The following is a 16,848-nucleotide window of genomic DNA, read 5'->3' on the forward strand; positions in this document are numbered from 1 at the left end:
TTTTGCCCTTTTTGGCAAGAGAACTGTGAACAGAGATGCACACCCACTCTCTCACACATTCTATGTGGGTATTATACCAAAACTATCTTTCCACTCTGGCAGCCTGCACACACCACTAAAAAATGAGGAAATTGAGGTTCTGGTGAGCTCAGCATCTTTTATATGGCATTAAATCTTGCCCTAAAAAAATCCTTTAAGACTCTTTACAGTTCAGCATTGCATACAGGACTGGTAGGGTGAGATAAATACAAAAATGCATCCTTCAGTGAAGTGGTAGGATTACTGGGATAATGAAGCTTTAAGGATAAGTGAACTCAATAACAGGTCTCAAACCTTTACTCGGGTTTATCACTCCAGCCCATGGATTCCTCCCTCTGCTTGAACAAATTGGTTAGTGAAGACTCCTACATCATTTCTCCCCAATGGTTAATCATCTCCCAAGCAGGATTCAACATTCTCTGACCACCAGCACAAGGGTGAGAATAATGGTGGAAGAAAATGAAAACCCATGCAACAATTGCGCTAGCAGAAGCTTCTTGTGCAGCCAGTTGTGCAAATTATTGTCACTGTCCATTTTCAAGGAAGAGGGTCACAGAAAAACCAAAGTCTAAATACCATAGTTCTTGTGGCTGGTTGTGCAACTATCCACAAATATCCTGGCTTCCTGCACTTTCTCTCATGCAAGCCATTCTGCTAGTGCCGCTAAGGGACTTTAACTTGGTGCTACAATGAACTCCTCCCTAAATGCTTACATGGCAGAAGTCAAAATGGCATTCAGGAGCATCAGCATCCTGATACTTAGGAATGCCCAAGTGAGCACAATCAGTTACTTATATATTTGCTGAAGACTGAAGTAGAAAGGTCAAATAAGCCTTCTCAAAGCTAAAGCATGTTGCGCTTTAGTGGCAACGTTAATGGAGAATCCTGAACAGCTGGCTATGTGCTGAACTCAGGGGAAGGAAGTAGTCAGAAATGTATCCTTTCTTCAACGAATACCTGTTGTTAATATCTCACTGGAGTCAAGGATGTGGTAAATGTTAATAATACTTTAAAAATGTATTCATCATGTGTTGTTCAGGAAAACACTGCTGTCAACTTTACTGTGTGAGATTTATGCAGAATAAGACTATTCTATGTACCCTTGCTTAGGAGTAATTCTCCCAAGAGAACCTGCATCTGACAAATATTGTATAGGATTGGGCTTGAAATCAGCTCATTTCTTGATTAATCTGTCAAGTTAAAAAACTGCATGGTGGAAAAAATATATTTATTTCATACTACCACCATTTTAATTTGAAATGGAGGGGGGGAGAACCAAGTTAAAATTGAGAGTAATGAAACCATTCTTTCTCACTCTGGACTGTTTGCATGTGGCTTTCCATGTGAAACTGAGGTAATGAAATTATCCACAAGCACTTTACTACCTTCAATATGCATGCATAAATTGGGCCTTACTTTTTAAAAAAGCAATTATCAAAAGAACATGGTATCTCATCTAACATAGGTACTGAGAAAATGTCTGTGCTGATAGTTCTCTAACAATTATTCTCATATTTTCCCCAAAACAACTGGTATCTAAAAATAGCATAGTGTGACTAAGGATAACATTCTTGGAGGATTAACACTGCTATATAACCTAGTAAACGCCATGAAAAGAACAAGGGATCTGCCGAGGACAGTTTATCTGATCAACTGTGATTCTGACTGCTGGCTGTGTAATGGCCTTGTAAAGGTAACATTTGAATTTGGTTTTAAACGACTAAGAAGATACTTGGAACACTCAATGCCAAAAAAGTCATAACGTAACTGTGATTCCCCATTGTATTCACATATATGGGATGTAGCTCTTAATTCCTATATTGTCTGATGCCCAGAAACATTATTAGAAGAATGAATTGTATTGTCTAAATTATGCCAGTAAAGCTGAATGAATGAGTAAACCAACATTTGGATTCACAGCAGATAAGAATCATGGACCTCACTAAATATTCAGTTGTAACTACTTATGTCACAGTAATACACTTTTATTCTAGATCTGTGACTCCATATGACCCATTCCCCCTACCTAACCCCATCCCATAAATCATTGGTCATAGAGTACATTTTTTCATTTAGTAGGAGAGAGATAATGACCCACAAGCTTAGTTCCTAATATTTACTTCTCTAAATATAGGTCCTGTAAAAGTGGGTCACTGACTACAACAGAACAATCTTACTTCTCTTATTTCAAAAACGTTCCTGTAAAATATTTATTAGCTACATAGAGCAGTAATTTGTTTCCAGAAACTTGAACCCAAAATAAGTGATGTTACCTTTGATTTGGAAGTTTATTATGATGTTCTGCTGATTTTCCAAAAAGGGCAAGGCTAGATTAGAAAAAGGAGATGATGTTCCCACATTCACTCAGCCACTTCCCAATGAAACAACATAATAAAGTTACAATGACAAATTAAGTGGTGACAAACCATTTCACCAAGGATCTCTTCATATGCCACCCCGTGGTTTCTTCCTGCAATGCTAAGCCAATGTCAGAAGCCTTACGCCACATAAGAAAAACAAATGCTGTAGCTCAGCATCACCCCCTCCAGAAACTGGAAAGGAGTGCAGTGTGGCGCAGCTTCTCTGCAAGAATATAATGGGGGGCTTTGACAAAATCCTTACTGGAATCAAGATACACTCCATCCACAGCATTCCCCTGATCCACCAAGCTTGTAACTCTATCAAAAAAAGAAATGAAATTCATCCAGCATTACTTGTTTTTGAGAAACCCATGCTGGGTCTTAGTAATCACAGCATCATTTTCTAAGTGCTCACAGACTGACTATTTATCCTTTCTGTCAACCTGATGGTGATTTCAGGAGTGACAGACCTGGCGAAAGGGGAAAAGATTAAAATATGTGTGTATAGGAGATCCTATAAAGATATGGTTTTCCCACTAGTGATGTATGGAAGTGAGAGCTGGACCATAAAGAAGGCTGATCGCTGAAGAATTGATGCTTTTGAATTATGGTGCTGGAGGAGACTCTTGAGAGTCCCATGGACTGCAAGAAGATCAAACCAATCCATTCTTAAGGAAATCAGCCCTGAGTGCTCACTGGAAGGACAGATCGTGAAGCTGAGGCTCCAATACTTTGGCCACCTCATGAGAAGAGAAGACTCACTGGAAAAGACCCTGATGTTGGGAAAGATGGAGGGCACAAGGAGAAGGGGATGACAGAGGACGAGATGGTTGGACAGTGTTCTCAAAGCTACCAGCATGAGTTTGACTAAACTGTGGGAGGCAGTGGAAGACAGGAGTGCCTGGCGTGCTCTGGTCCATGGGGTCACGAAGAGTCGGACATGACTAAACAACAAATTCAGCTTAACTTGGTGGGGTTATTCATAGATGATGGATCTGTCTCTTTGAGAGGAGTGTTTTCATTTTACTATTTCTACTGCAGTGTTAATGTGCCAAAAATGGCTCTTACACTAATCACACCTGATAAGTACTGGACATTCCCTGCAATTTTAGTGCTTTCATGAGACTGGATGTGTTGAAATAAGTTAGAAAGCGCTCAAAGTAGTATGCTATTAATATAATAAATTAGTGCTGGTGGTGGTGGCCATAGTACCTCAATCTTTAAAAAGCACCATTTTGAAATTTCTATACCACTGTGAAATTTGTTTGAAAAGCAACATATACAAAAAGAGAGAAAAAAATGAGAAGCATCAAAAGCTTCTGCCCATACAAGGCTATTTGCATTAATGGTGCCAAATGCCACATTTGTTCTGAATTTGGTTTTATGAGTGTTGGCCCATTTGTTTTGGAACTAAAGTTCTCACTATGTCCAGATATTTCCCCAGAGGTGACAATTAGCTAACATTTGCAGCAAGAATGGCAGGACATCCACATTTCAATAGTGCCTGAAGGAACAGATGACAAAGTTTCCACATGTTCAAGAAGTGCAACATATTCCTCAATAGAAAACACATGTTAAGAGTTGCATCCATGTAAAATGCGGAATAGGTCCTTCTCTATACGTACTTTGCAAAGGTTTTTTTTTTCCTATTTCCCTATGAGAATAATGAAAATGGCATGGTACCCATGAATAAAGTGACCATTCATTTGTTTCATAAATGGACAAAAAGCCATTAGGAAACCTCAAGTATTGTTTATAGGGTGATGAAGTTTCCTTGGCAACAATGCAAAAAACAGCAGAGACAATGTGTATATGTTTTTGTTTCCGGCTGTCTAGGAAGGAATCTGAGGAAAGATAATCATTCTTTAACAAGCTTCACAGAAACATCTTACAATGGACGGCAATGGACTATTGAGTCAATTGTTTAAGATTTTTTTAAATCTACAGTTTAGGCTGGCAATTAACATTAAGGAGTTTTCAAGCCTACAATTCACATTTTGTACAAAGGGCAGGAATAATCCATAATAGATGCTTTTCTCTCTTTCAAACACGTACAATCGTTTCTCAAATAAAAAATAAGCTTATACTATCCCTGTGTTCACTTTGCTTAGAAAGGCGTCCATAATGCTTTGTAGAGCAAGTATAACAAACAACAGGTCTTCCAGTTGGGCAGATTTAACACAAAGTGGTTTTAAATGTACCAGTGAAAAATTAAGTGAAACAAATACCGGTAATACTTAGGAATGTGAGAGAGCCAAGTTCTAATGTCCACTTCAGAACAAACTTATGTTCTCATCACTCCACTTTACTTAGATTCTGATTCTTATCTGCTTTTTAAAATAGCAGTGGCCTATTGCCATATTCACCTCGGTAGTTAACGCCTTTTTTCAGATATCCCAGCTATGGTGAGTGAAAGCTAGTGGAGGAGCAAGATCTCAGCAGCAGACCACCATCTCAATCATTTGTATGATTCAAAACAACGGGAACTATATGTTCATAGAGGTCCATCCACTGGGAAGCCTTGAAAAGCAGGGTAGCCAATAGTGTGTGGAGAGAGATCTAAACGAACACAGCTGTCCTTTCATAAGTGCCATGCAGACATTCAACTGCATTCAGACAGATCCCTCTACAATATGTGAACTCATGCACCAAGAAGATCACCAGTAGGGGCACTCGACCTTTTAATTTAATTTAACAAAAAAAGCTGTTCAGACAATGTATAAGTCATGACATAGCATTGTTTGCATTGGTCCACTCTGTTACTAATTTGGAATGCCACTGGGATGCTTATTAAAGCAACGAAGTGGCAGCAAATGTTGTCTCTCCCACCCCCCATAAAAGGCCAAATTCAAGTTCTCTGCTACCTTAACTATAATGGTACACCCTCTGCCCTCTCAAGAACTGTAGAATTTCATGCAATCCCCACCCCAGACTTCTCCAAAAGGCCACACACATGCGCACGCACACACACTTTTGTAGGAGACAAGTGGCACCATGAATTGGGGGTGATATTTAACTCAAACTTAGGTGAAATCCAAGTCTGACGATGGTAAAGAACTCCCAGGAGTCATTTCCTTTGGTAAAGCAGCAGTCTATCACTGCACTGTGAGATAATAATGCAATTCTCCTCATTAAAGAGAGAGAGAAAAGAACTTGATCATTCAGAATATGAGAATTACTACAGCTGTCTGGGTGATTAACTAAGAAATTAACACTCACTGACAAGATGACAGCCTAATTACACTGTGAGAAATACAGCTTTTACACAGAAAAGCTTGCACATTTAAAGGGAAAGCAGGCAGACAAAATCAAGTGTGTGTGTTGTCCCTGCAAAGCTAATACACTTGGAGCAAGGATTAAATCCCAACCGCTTCTCTGTTAGGCTAGTTTTGCTTAGGCAGAGAAATTTGACATGAGTCCTTTCAAACAAACAATCCTCCATGTGCCTTCTGATGCAGGGCAGGATTTTATTCTGTGCAGGGGATTTCTGAAGCAGGCAGTCTACTTCTCCATTCCTGTGCTAAAGTTTCAAACACTGAAAAGAGGTTCCATCTCTTTCCACATTCCCACACAAACATTTTTTTAACTTTTCAAAATAAAACATCTATAAGCCTTTTCACAGTGCAAATATCAGCAATAAACAACAGCATCCTTCAAGTCCACATGCATTAAACTAGCACTCACTGTTCCAAATGCTCCACATCTGATGCCCCAAATCTTGCTATATTGTGGAAATGAGTTCTCTTCCTGTATTCATCTTGTTCTGAAAGCCTCCCTCAAAACCAATATCTAGTCTGCTGCCAAACATACAATTTTATGTCCACCAGTGATTTTTATTTTTCTGGTAAGTAGCTTTTCATACATCTGGTGCCACTGAAATCTGAGACATTTTTCATATAACTCTTAGGTTCTCACCATGTGACCTTTGATGTTAAGGTTTTTTAAAAAATAAATAAAATAAAAGTAAATACAATGTCCAATCTCAAAGAACAGTATTAGCCCTAACAAGGACACTTGTTTATTCCAAAGCTTAAGGTTATGTTTTAATCTGTGCATTCTGTGAAAGACTCTTACTTTCATTGAAGTTTTATACACTTATTACATCTTGGAGGCAGAAAATAAGTGAAGTAAAAAATAAATGGCATGCTAAATGGCATTAAAAAGGCTGCAGTCCCTTTTCATAAAAGGTTGCGTTCAAAAAGTGATGGCTCCCTCTCAGCTTCAGACTGTTCGAAAGCAGAAGGGGTCAAAAAACCAGACATAGCTGGTGTGAAACCTGGGCTCCCAGCAAGCCTTTCCAAGCATGCTAAGTAAACACTTTCCAATGCCTCCACAAGACGCAGGTGCGCAAATTATTCTCGACACAGACAGAAGTCATGTTTTCAGTATCCCCTCGGCTGCTGTTAAACAACAGCCTCACCTCAATCCCCCAGTATTTGTCAGCTCATAAAAAGTTTTATATGCTCAAGAAAAGTTCCTTTTTTCTTCTGCTAGTTCATTCGCTCCTTGCTCTTGAATCATAACTCTCCATTACTGCTCCTTTTAAGCTGCACAGAAATGACGCGTATCTCCCCGCACCCCCAAGTATTGACGCAAGACGGATTCCACTTGCACAATACGAAAAGACTGTAGCATCAAACTGTTGGAGACTATTCCGTCCACCCTGTTTTCCATCATGTATTGAACAATAGTATGAAAGTTAAGTTATGGGATCCTGTTGAAAGAAATAACAGCCCCTGAGAAAACATAGCAGCATGCATAGCCATGGTTCCCTTTTTAAGAAAGTAAATTCCCGAAGGGTTGTCTCCCCATACACACATATTTTTGCTCATTAATTTGCACACCTGCCCTAGAACTCCTCATGACCCACACTAATGGTGTGCTTTATATATTCCTCATTAACTTGTACACCTGTCTCAAATTGCGTCAGTGCATGGTTTGCTTGTGCAATACATTTTCTCAGGAAAACCACCATATTCTAACACATATGAGGGGGGAAAGAACCATTTTAATCCCTTCAGCAATATTATCAGCATATCCCTTATCAACATTTTTGTGAAGCTGCCAAAACAAAAAACGATTTTGGTTTTCAGCCAGATCTCAGTCAGCCCCTTCGCCCCACAAGTGGAATTCTGTAACTACAACAGATATTTTGTACCAAACAATAATTGATATGGTGTAAGGAAAGAATAAATAAACTTCCAGAATAATTTCATGTTATGCTATATCAATAGAAAAGGCATGCAACTTAGGAAAACAATCATATAGGTCCCAAGGGATCAGAAATAGAATATGGAGTTATAGGTTGTTTCTATGGTTCATGACATATACAAATAAATGCACACACACACATATCTTAGGGTTGTTGCAAAATATTCTTACCCTAATTTAGCAACAAATGGAAATGGGTCCTTTTTTACAATTATCTGGGGACATACAATTTTTCAGGACAATTTTTCAAATACTTTCAAGGCGTTTACTCTTTTATCCCTTGCTGATGTCTGTATTTCTGGCAAGCAGAATGTCCTGGAATGATGCTATGCCTTGACATAGCATTGTTCTGAGTGAGGTTCAAGGCTTGGGGTAGAGAATGGTAGTTTTGTTTCCCCAAAAAGCCTCATTTGCAGGAAGCCTACTTTAGGTGTTAGCCAGCCACACATCCTAAACCACCGTTAGCCAACTCACAGAACTAGATTATACAACAACACAGTGTTCTTAAGCACCGTTCTCATGTGAGTGAGAGCATCATCTATAGACCATGTTTAGTTGTTTGGTACAAGGAATGACGGGACGCAGGTGGCACTGTGGGTTAAACCACAGAGCCTAGGACTTGCTGATCAGAAGGTTGGTGGTTCGAATCCCCGCAATGGGGTGAGCTCCCGTTGCTCGGTCCCTGCTCCTGCCAACCTAGCAGTTCAAAAGCACCTCAAAGTGCAAGTAGATAAATAGGTACCACTCCGGCGGGAAGGTAAACGACATTTCCGTGCACTGCTCTGGTTTGGCAGAAGCGGCTTAGTCACGCTGGCCACATGACCTGGAAGCTGTACGCCGGCTCCCTCAGCCAATAAAGCGAGATGAGCGCCGCAACCCCAGAGTCGGCCACGACTGGACCTAATGGTCAGGGGTCCCTTTACCTTTACCTTACAAGGAATGACAAGATCAGGAAGTTAAGATCAAGAGAGACTTCAAAAACACTACCTACTGAAAACACCCCAAAGTTCTGGTAAAACATTTCTTTTGGTTTTATCTGAGTTAGAATTGTTACTGGGGCAGGTTGAACCACTTAGAGAACAAACATGAGAGGAATTGTGTTAGGTCTTTGTACTCACTCCGCAGCTTCAAGCCTGAACCCAGATCATGCGGTACCTTCCTGAGTGGCATCCATTTGCCCAATGAGGCCAACTCGGAGGAAAGATCCAACTGGCTGTAATTAATGGTGTAATCATTGCAAGTTGATTCGGTAAAATAAATGCTAAAGCCCAACAATATGAATCATCCACATGTAGTCCTTGGCAAAGTAACAAACTGGCAGCTGTCAGGGATATGAAGGAGAGGGCCCGATGGAACTTGGTTACTAAACCAATTCATCTCTATGGCACAGGGTCATAGCCTATCTTCTTGAAGCCTCAATCTTGCTGACAATAAATGTTTGAGAAAATTGCATGATGTTTTTGCTACTCAGGAATGATTACTACTGAATTCTTACTATAGTGTTAGTTACCTACCAGGTAATCCAACCAGGTAAAACTAACTAGTTTTAGCCCCACCCTCCCTTCAACACAGAGGCTAAGGAGGAGGAAGCTGATAGGTTGTGAGACAGAAGTGGGCATGTGGGGGCTGGCTAGAGAGAGGCTGAGGTTGGTGGGGCAGTCCCTCATTTGCCCTAACAGACCAGCCCACACTGGAAATTATAGTCTCTGCACAACTGGCTTGCAGATGCAATAATTTGTTATGACTTGGGTAGAGGCCAGGAATCAATAATTAGCTTTGAGAATGGGATTCAGGGATTTCACGGAAATGGGGGAACTGGTAAGAGTCAAGAGTCTACTTTTGTTTGGCTAAGAGCTCCAAATAAATTACTTTCTGATGTAATTTTCAGCATTCTTTCAGTGAACTTGGTCTACCCACACATGTTCATTATGACACTATGTACAGCCAAGAGTGAGTGTGAAGTTCATAAAACAACAACTGGAAAAGAGTACTCTGTAAAGCTTATAGAAGTGCCCTACTGGTTGGAAAGAGTATATAAAGAGTAGTAACGTAGAATTACATACAGTAAGCCTGCAACTTAGGTGCATTTAACGTGTGTGCATTCAGCTTTATGCACGTGGCAAAAAAAAAAGAAAAAAAAGAAATTTAAATGGAGGCAGAAAAGGGGTGTGGTTCTGGGGGAAATGACTTTGGTAATCCCACTGAACTTCGAAAAATGAAACATGACTTTGGCCATTGAACCCAATTATTAGCTTTAGGCATGATCCCCAGAATGTATCCCCCACATAAATTGCAGGCTTACTGTATGAAAAATTATATAAGACATGATATCCAATAAGCTTTCATTGCTATTTTCTCCAATAATGTTTCTATCTGACTTCAAAACATAGTTATCATTGATGATGTTAAAAAATCCCACAACGTCTCCTGTCAGATCTCTTTTCAGTTGACACATTGGCCTCTTAACACAGAAGAAATCATATAACTTATTAGTGACAGTTGATATCTCTGTTCTGGATACCCACAAGATTAAAGCTGCATAGACAGTGCCCTCAGCTAAAACAGAACAGAACAGAAGAAAACAAATGTTTGTTCTGATTACAACCTGGCAATTTCACACAATACCATTTTCTTTCCCCAAATTTGATAGCACCCTTTGGCGTAAGCAAAGAAAAAAGAACCCACGCCTTGTTTAGCTGATAGCACTGCAGATGCCATTGTTAATAGCTACAGACTAATGGAATGTTAACACGCTCCAATGCCACACTCAGGAGTAGTAATGCATGGAGTGGAAGCTATGAAATTAAAATGCCTTGTTCCACAAATAATGGAAGTCAATTCAATGATTTGCTAGTATCAGATAGGAAGCTCTCATATATTATTGCTACATCCACAACTGATGATTTGCACATTTATATTGCCAATAGCTATTACCAATACCTCATTTCAAAAATATCAACTATTTCTAACATACAGAAGTGTAAGATAGTTTCATGCTCCAGACATAAAAGACACATCTTCCAGCACATTTTAAAACTACTTGCTATGGCCAAAGGTCCATCAGGTTGGGCATATGGCCCTGAGAAGCAAAGTCTTACCTGTATCATTGCCAGAGATAGCAACAACAAACACTTTTATGTCAGGCCTGCTTTCCACTCCTACGTCAGCATCTGAAGTAGAAGGAGGCTCTTCCTGAGACTCTAAAACCTCAGAGGGTGGTCCTGTAGGCTGTGCAACCGCAGTCACACTCGATGATGTAAAATATTCTGTATCAATCTCTGGCTCTGCCGTCTTCCCTGTAAAATCATCATCAGTTGTAGTTTTAATGGGAGAAACAGATTCCTCAATTATTACCATGTCTTTACTCGTATCCTCATCAGGTTCACTGTAAATTAAGGGTGGCTGTGTTTTGGTAATTAAAGGCTTGGATGGCGAAGTGGTCAGGGTCTTGTCTACTGGAGCAATGGTAGCTGTGGCTATGCCACTTACCACCGTCGGTTTACTTGTCACAATAGCCGAGAATAAAACTGGCTCCGTTCCTACGGCCTCTTCTGTCGTTCCTGAACCTTCTGGGCTATGAGTTGTAAGAGTCTCCACATGAGGTAATTTTTCAGTGACAGGAGCAGTAGCTTTAGTAGGAAAGGGACCTGAAAATCTGGTTGTGGGTACATCCTTTTCACTTTCTGTGCTTGCCTTTCTGGTGGGAACACGTGTCATTTTTAGTTTGCGTTCCGTGACAGCATCCATTCCAGGAGACAGTTCAGGTTTTGTGGCTGTTTCATAAACTGTTATTTTGACACCTGGGCTCAAAGCCTCAGTAGTTGCATATTTTCCTTCATATGCGGATCCTTCAGCAGTTAAGTCACTTTCAGGTGTCAAAAGCAATGTTGAAATCACTGCAGTAGTGTCTGGGACAGTAGCCAGTTTTTCCACAGCTTGATCTCTAGCATCAGGTTCCTCCTGAATAGCTGTTGTAGCCTCTGTTTTTGCACCTCTGACGCCTGTATAAATAGTAACAGTGACCACATCTTTAGCAATTTTATCTACTGGGGTTTCAGAAATGAGGGAAATGCCAGGTTCTTCCTTTGCTGTTGCAGAAGGAGTTACCATCTTTGTAAATATAATTGATTCTGTGCCTGATATGCCTGTTGAGGAAATAGTAGTGATTTGTCTGGGAATTCCTAAGTCTGGCTGATGCTCAGCAGAACTCCCTTCAGAAGTCCAATCATATTTCTGATCGTCTGTTCCTGCAGTTTTTTCTTGTTGCATCTCTGGAGTAGGTGTTACTGTATCACGGTGCCTTGGCATGTCCTCTCTTTCAGCTTTGGGGAAAACCCCTGCCACTGTATCATTCACTTCTGTTGCAGTGGTTGTGGTCTTTGGAAACTCCATAGAGCCTAACTCAGAGCTAAATGATGTTTCATAGCTCTTTGTATATCCGGTAGTTAGTGGTATTCTGCTTTCAGATGAACTGACTATTACACCTGGTGTAGCTGTAGCATTCTCAGGTGAGAAGGTCTTTGACACTTTGACTACATCTGATTCTGAAACAGTGCTAGAGGCAACTGGCCTGTCATTGGGTGAAATATTGCCATTGTTATCGTCTTTTGTAGGTTTATGATGATCAGGGAGCAGTTCTTTGGGGATGACAACGGTTGTCAGTTTTACGTCGCTTTTTGCTTCCATCGATTTTTTTGTAGGCTGGATGCCGGGATGTGTTTCTTCCTTTGTTAATGTAACAGAAGTTTTTGTTTCTACAGGTTCACTCAAGTTATTTCTCAGTAGAACGTCTGCAGAAGTTATTATTGGTCCCACCTCTATTTGTTCAGTCTGACTTTCAGAGCTCTTCTCACTGAGGTCAGAGACAACTTGTGTGGGTGTGATCCCTACTAGGTCACTCGGTGCAGTATCTGTTTCTGTCACTTCTGATGAATCAGAAAAGTCTGTAACAGTCTGAGGTAGAACAGTGGATAAACTAACAATCTGCTTAGGTACCTTCTCTTCCAGTTTTGCCTTAGGCATTGCTTGTGTGACCGAAGAGATATGAGGATCAAGATTAGTTTTAGAAGCGATTTGTTCAGTTAATAAATTGGAAGATCCGCTTTCCAAAGGTATATTCGGTTCAACAGTTGCAGAATCATTCGGCTTAGCTATAAAAAAAAGACAATTAAAATTAATGTCATGCTTACTACAATATCTTAAATGTAAGAAGCATTTTTAATACATTAATTCTGAACAAGCATAAATGTAAGAAGCATTTTTAATACATTAATTCTGAACAAGCATCCTTTATCTCTGCTGTATCTTTACTATATGCCAGTTGCTCCCAGAATGTACTTGCTGAGCATCTTGATCAGAAAGCAGCTGTAATTAAGCTAATTTAGTCCCATGTACTTCTAGAGTAAACCAATTCAATCCAATGTAGTTTAAATGAATTGTGAACTCCCACTAGTCCATAGCAATGACTTAAAAGTCTTGTATGTAGTAGTTTTCGGCTTATGGTAAATCTCTCACACAGATTCAAATTTTTTTCACGCTAATTCAAATGGGAATTTGCCCCTCCATGTTAAAATAAAAGCCTGAATTGGTTTGAATGGCTGATCATATGCTACATTGTTGGAGTTTGTAGACCTGGGTTCAATGCTGCTTAGCCACAAAGCTTGCCAGATGGCCTTGGATCGATATTTACTCTTCCAGCCCAACAGCTGCTAAAAGCAGTGTTGATGATGCTTTTGGTAAAATAAAATGAAGCGACGCTGCTGCTCTTATGTTGATAAAAGTACTGCGTGTACCAGCACAAAATGGTGGTCAAGGCATCAACAACAATGATCTGAAGGTACTCCATACCAATGGGTACTGTCACAAAGAAAGCACTAGCTATAAGAACAAAACTGGATAAACCTATGTATGTTTCCCTGGGTTCCTTAGAAGTTGGGCAGGGTATACATGTGCTAAATAAATATGCAAAGGAATTTAAGTGGCTGCCCCATGGTCCACTGATCTGTGAAATGGCTCTCACTTTTGCTGACCTGAAGTTATTGTATTCCAGCTGCCTCCACTATCACATCTGAATTCAAACACTTTCTGCTTTAGTCATTTGTATTATATAGTGCAGTTCTCAAAGTAAGGTGGGATACCATTCCTAATTTGTATAGGCATTATACCTATATTTTAATTCCTAAGCTATAGGCATGCCTATTTGTATAGGCACCTATATTTTATGCATTATACCCTTTTTAAGCTTTAAAAAAGAGAGAGTAAAAATGTCAGATTCCACTTAGACACAACAAATAAAAGCCTCGGCATTTATTTCACTGTTTAAATTTCAACTAATATTTCCAGAAAATATTCACTCAGCACAGTTCATCTACAATCTGGTTTCTCTCTAGTGGCAGCAATATTTTAATCTAGGATTATTGCACCATCATTGAACGTTGCTTAATTAACAGCACAGTTCAGAAGATGCAAGCTTTAAATTTCTAAACTTAACTTTTTAAAAAGAGAGAGAGAGAGAAGGGATGAATGAATGGATGTTAAAGCTGTTCCATCTCAAAGAAGATATTCTCTGCATTTCATCTGCCTTTTGCTTAAAAGAAGATGACCTGCCCAGAGAAGGGTGTTTCCTTTCTAAAAGGCTCTGCTCCAGCTTTAACAGACTCCCTCGCTGTACAGATGTTTTGCATTACTAAACTCCAAGAATCATATGTTCAATGGGATATCTTCTTTGTGCTCCTTCTAATGCAAGACATGAGGCAGTTTTTCCTAATAAAATATCCACATCTAATACAGCAAGAAAGCAAATTATCTCACCGACAGCTGCTTACATCAAAGTCTATCCTGAGTTCTTTTTTTAAAAGAAAATAGTGTTCTTTTACATTATGCACAACCTGAATGAAGCTAAGCAATTGGAAGAGGTTTCTATGCTTAAAAAAAAAATTCCGCATATTTCCTTTGTTTTTATATTAAAACAAACTTGTTCTTCATTGGATAACTTTTTTAAAAAGTTGGAGAATCGTTAAATATTGGATCACAGAATGGTGTAGTAACACACTTGCTTCCAGGTTGCTTACTGTGCAGTGATTCTGAATTAAGCTAAATAACATTTACCAAAAAGGAACAGATAAAATTGGGAGATAAGAAGAGCTGCTGCTTTAAAAGGGTCTCCATGATGCCTGTTATCTTTGTATGCAGCCATATGCATGGGAAATCAGTGGTCTGAGAAAATGGCCTAATTCCCAAAGCAAGCTACTGCACAGTAATTGCTCTCTGTCATAACACTGTGCCCTTTTTAAAAGTACAGCAATCCAGAGTGAGAATTGACGTCCTCTTCTTCCCTCTGCAAACCCATGTAAAGATGGGACACTGAACAGTGTGAAATTATACCTCAGAATATACCAACCAAAAGGTTCAAGATGCGGAGCACATATTGATTCGGAACCCCCAAGCATGTTGGGCCACTTGTATGACCTAGAGCCACAATTATTGTAGTTGTTAAATTACACGCCCTTCACTACCAGGTCTCAGGGCAGATTATAGAGCATGGAGTACCATGGTCAAGTCATTTCTGTCCAAAAGGGCCCATAATTGGCTAATCATCAGGAGCTGGAAGCAGGCACCCAGTCACCAAGGCCACCTGGGTTTCAAATAACAATGTTGGATCCATGGGTACCCCAAGCTATGAACCTGTACCATCTAAAACAGGCTGCCTTACCACCTCCTGGACTCAAGAACTTGGAACATATAGAACTTCTTTCTGGCCCAAATCCAGCCCATCGCTGCCTCCAAACATATTTCTAGCATCTCAGCCACATCTCCTGATTCAGATAGACATATTGGTGACACTTCATCCCAATCAGTGACTGATCATTGTACTTTACTGAAAACTGAGGGAGGAAGAAATAGCAGCATTCCTCCTTTTCTCATATTTCCCTCAGCTTTTCATTCTTGGTGGCTTTAGGGCCTGGCCTAGGGTTACCCAGATGACTATTAGAGAAGCACTGCGGGCTGGATCTTTTCCATCCTCTCGCCACACTACATTTTATATGTATGAGCACAATGGCTATGTGCATTTAATGGCGAATTGTGGTTTATCGTTATGAGAACAAATCTAGGTAAGTCTTGGGCTTCTGCACTCCTCCCTCATCCTCTGGGATAGCCACAAGAAGATTGGAAAGTGTTTGCTTCCATTTTCAATTAACCACAATTCAGCGTTTGGACCCCAAAGTGTATGCTTAACAATAACCATGGTTTGTTGATACAAGCCAGGTATGTACACTGAGGTTTGATGTTGGCTTGTTTGAGTGAAGCATAACTAAGGCTTACTGTAGTTTGCATGGATTTGGATGTAACACTGGTCAGTCAAAATCAGAAGAGAACGCTTCTGATCGCCTCCTCACAGCTGGTCTGGAGGGGTGGAGGGTGCAATCCTGACAGAGTTCCAGCTGAATCATGCTTCTCAGTAACACAAACGTCCCAAGAATTTCAATTACTTATTTGGCTATGTGTGCCTAAAAAGTGTTTTCTTTTTTTTAAAAAAAAAAAAGTAGAGCAACTACAATCATTAATGATGTCCATAACTAGGCCTACATACTTAAAGGACCAGGATACTTGGGATGATCTTCTACATGTGGTAACCCAAGACCAGCCCAGGATATTTTACCACTTCAGGCAAAAAAAGAAAATGTCTCCCCCTGCCCCGCTGCCATAGCAATCTTTTCTGTCCCTGGTCTCCTCCTCTGACATCAGCCACTCCTCCTCCTCTGCACCCATCCACCAACATGGCTGGGCACAGAGGTAGTGGTGGCAGTGGCAAGTAGCCACAGAGGTGGCATCCATGGTAGCAAAGAGGGTGGCCAGGAGTGGAGGAAGCAGCTAAGGTAGAAGGCGGGTACAGAGGAGGAGGACGCAGTGAGTGGTAGCAGAGAAGGTCAGATCTGCCGCCTGACGCAACTGCCTCACCTTGCCTCATGGACAAGCAGGCCTTGCACTAGCCCCTTGTCTGCAAATTCAGAAGTTCAGGACTGATATTTCTTTGGGTTCCACCACCATATGAGGTTAGATTAACTACAAAAATAGAGGTTTTTCCCTGTGGTTAACTGAATCTTTAAATTCCTTCCCTAGGAAAAAATACCAGGCCTGTTTCATCGTGACTTTTAAGAGATCTATGAAGATTCTGAAACATTGGAAGCTGCAACCAGGCCATTGCTCAATCTAGCTCTGCACTGCCTTGCATTGAATG

The 16,848-nt window shown here is 40.3% G+C and overlaps 1 protein-coding gene across 3 annotated transcripts in view; it reads right to left on the reverse strand.

The window, feature by feature from the left end:
- The window catches only part of VCAN (versican), a 133,370-nt gene that overhangs the window by 60,949 nt on the left and 55,573 nt on the right, over positions 1–16,848 (reverse strand). For all 3 annotated transcript variants that reach the window (XM_079995252.1, XM_079995254.1, XM_079995253.1), the window contains exon 7: positions 10,709–12,760. In XM_079995252.1, coding sequence (XP_079851378.1) covers positions 10,709–12,760 — 2,052 coding nt within the window. The remainder of the gene's footprint in view (positions 1–10,708; positions 12,761–16,848) is intronic.

The sequence above is a fragment of the Podarcis cretensis genome, assembly GCF_951804945.1.
Source record: "Podarcis cretensis genome assembly, chromosome: 11".
NCBI lineage: Eukaryota > Metazoa > Chordata > Lepidosauria > Squamata > Lacertidae > Podarcis > Podarcis cretensis.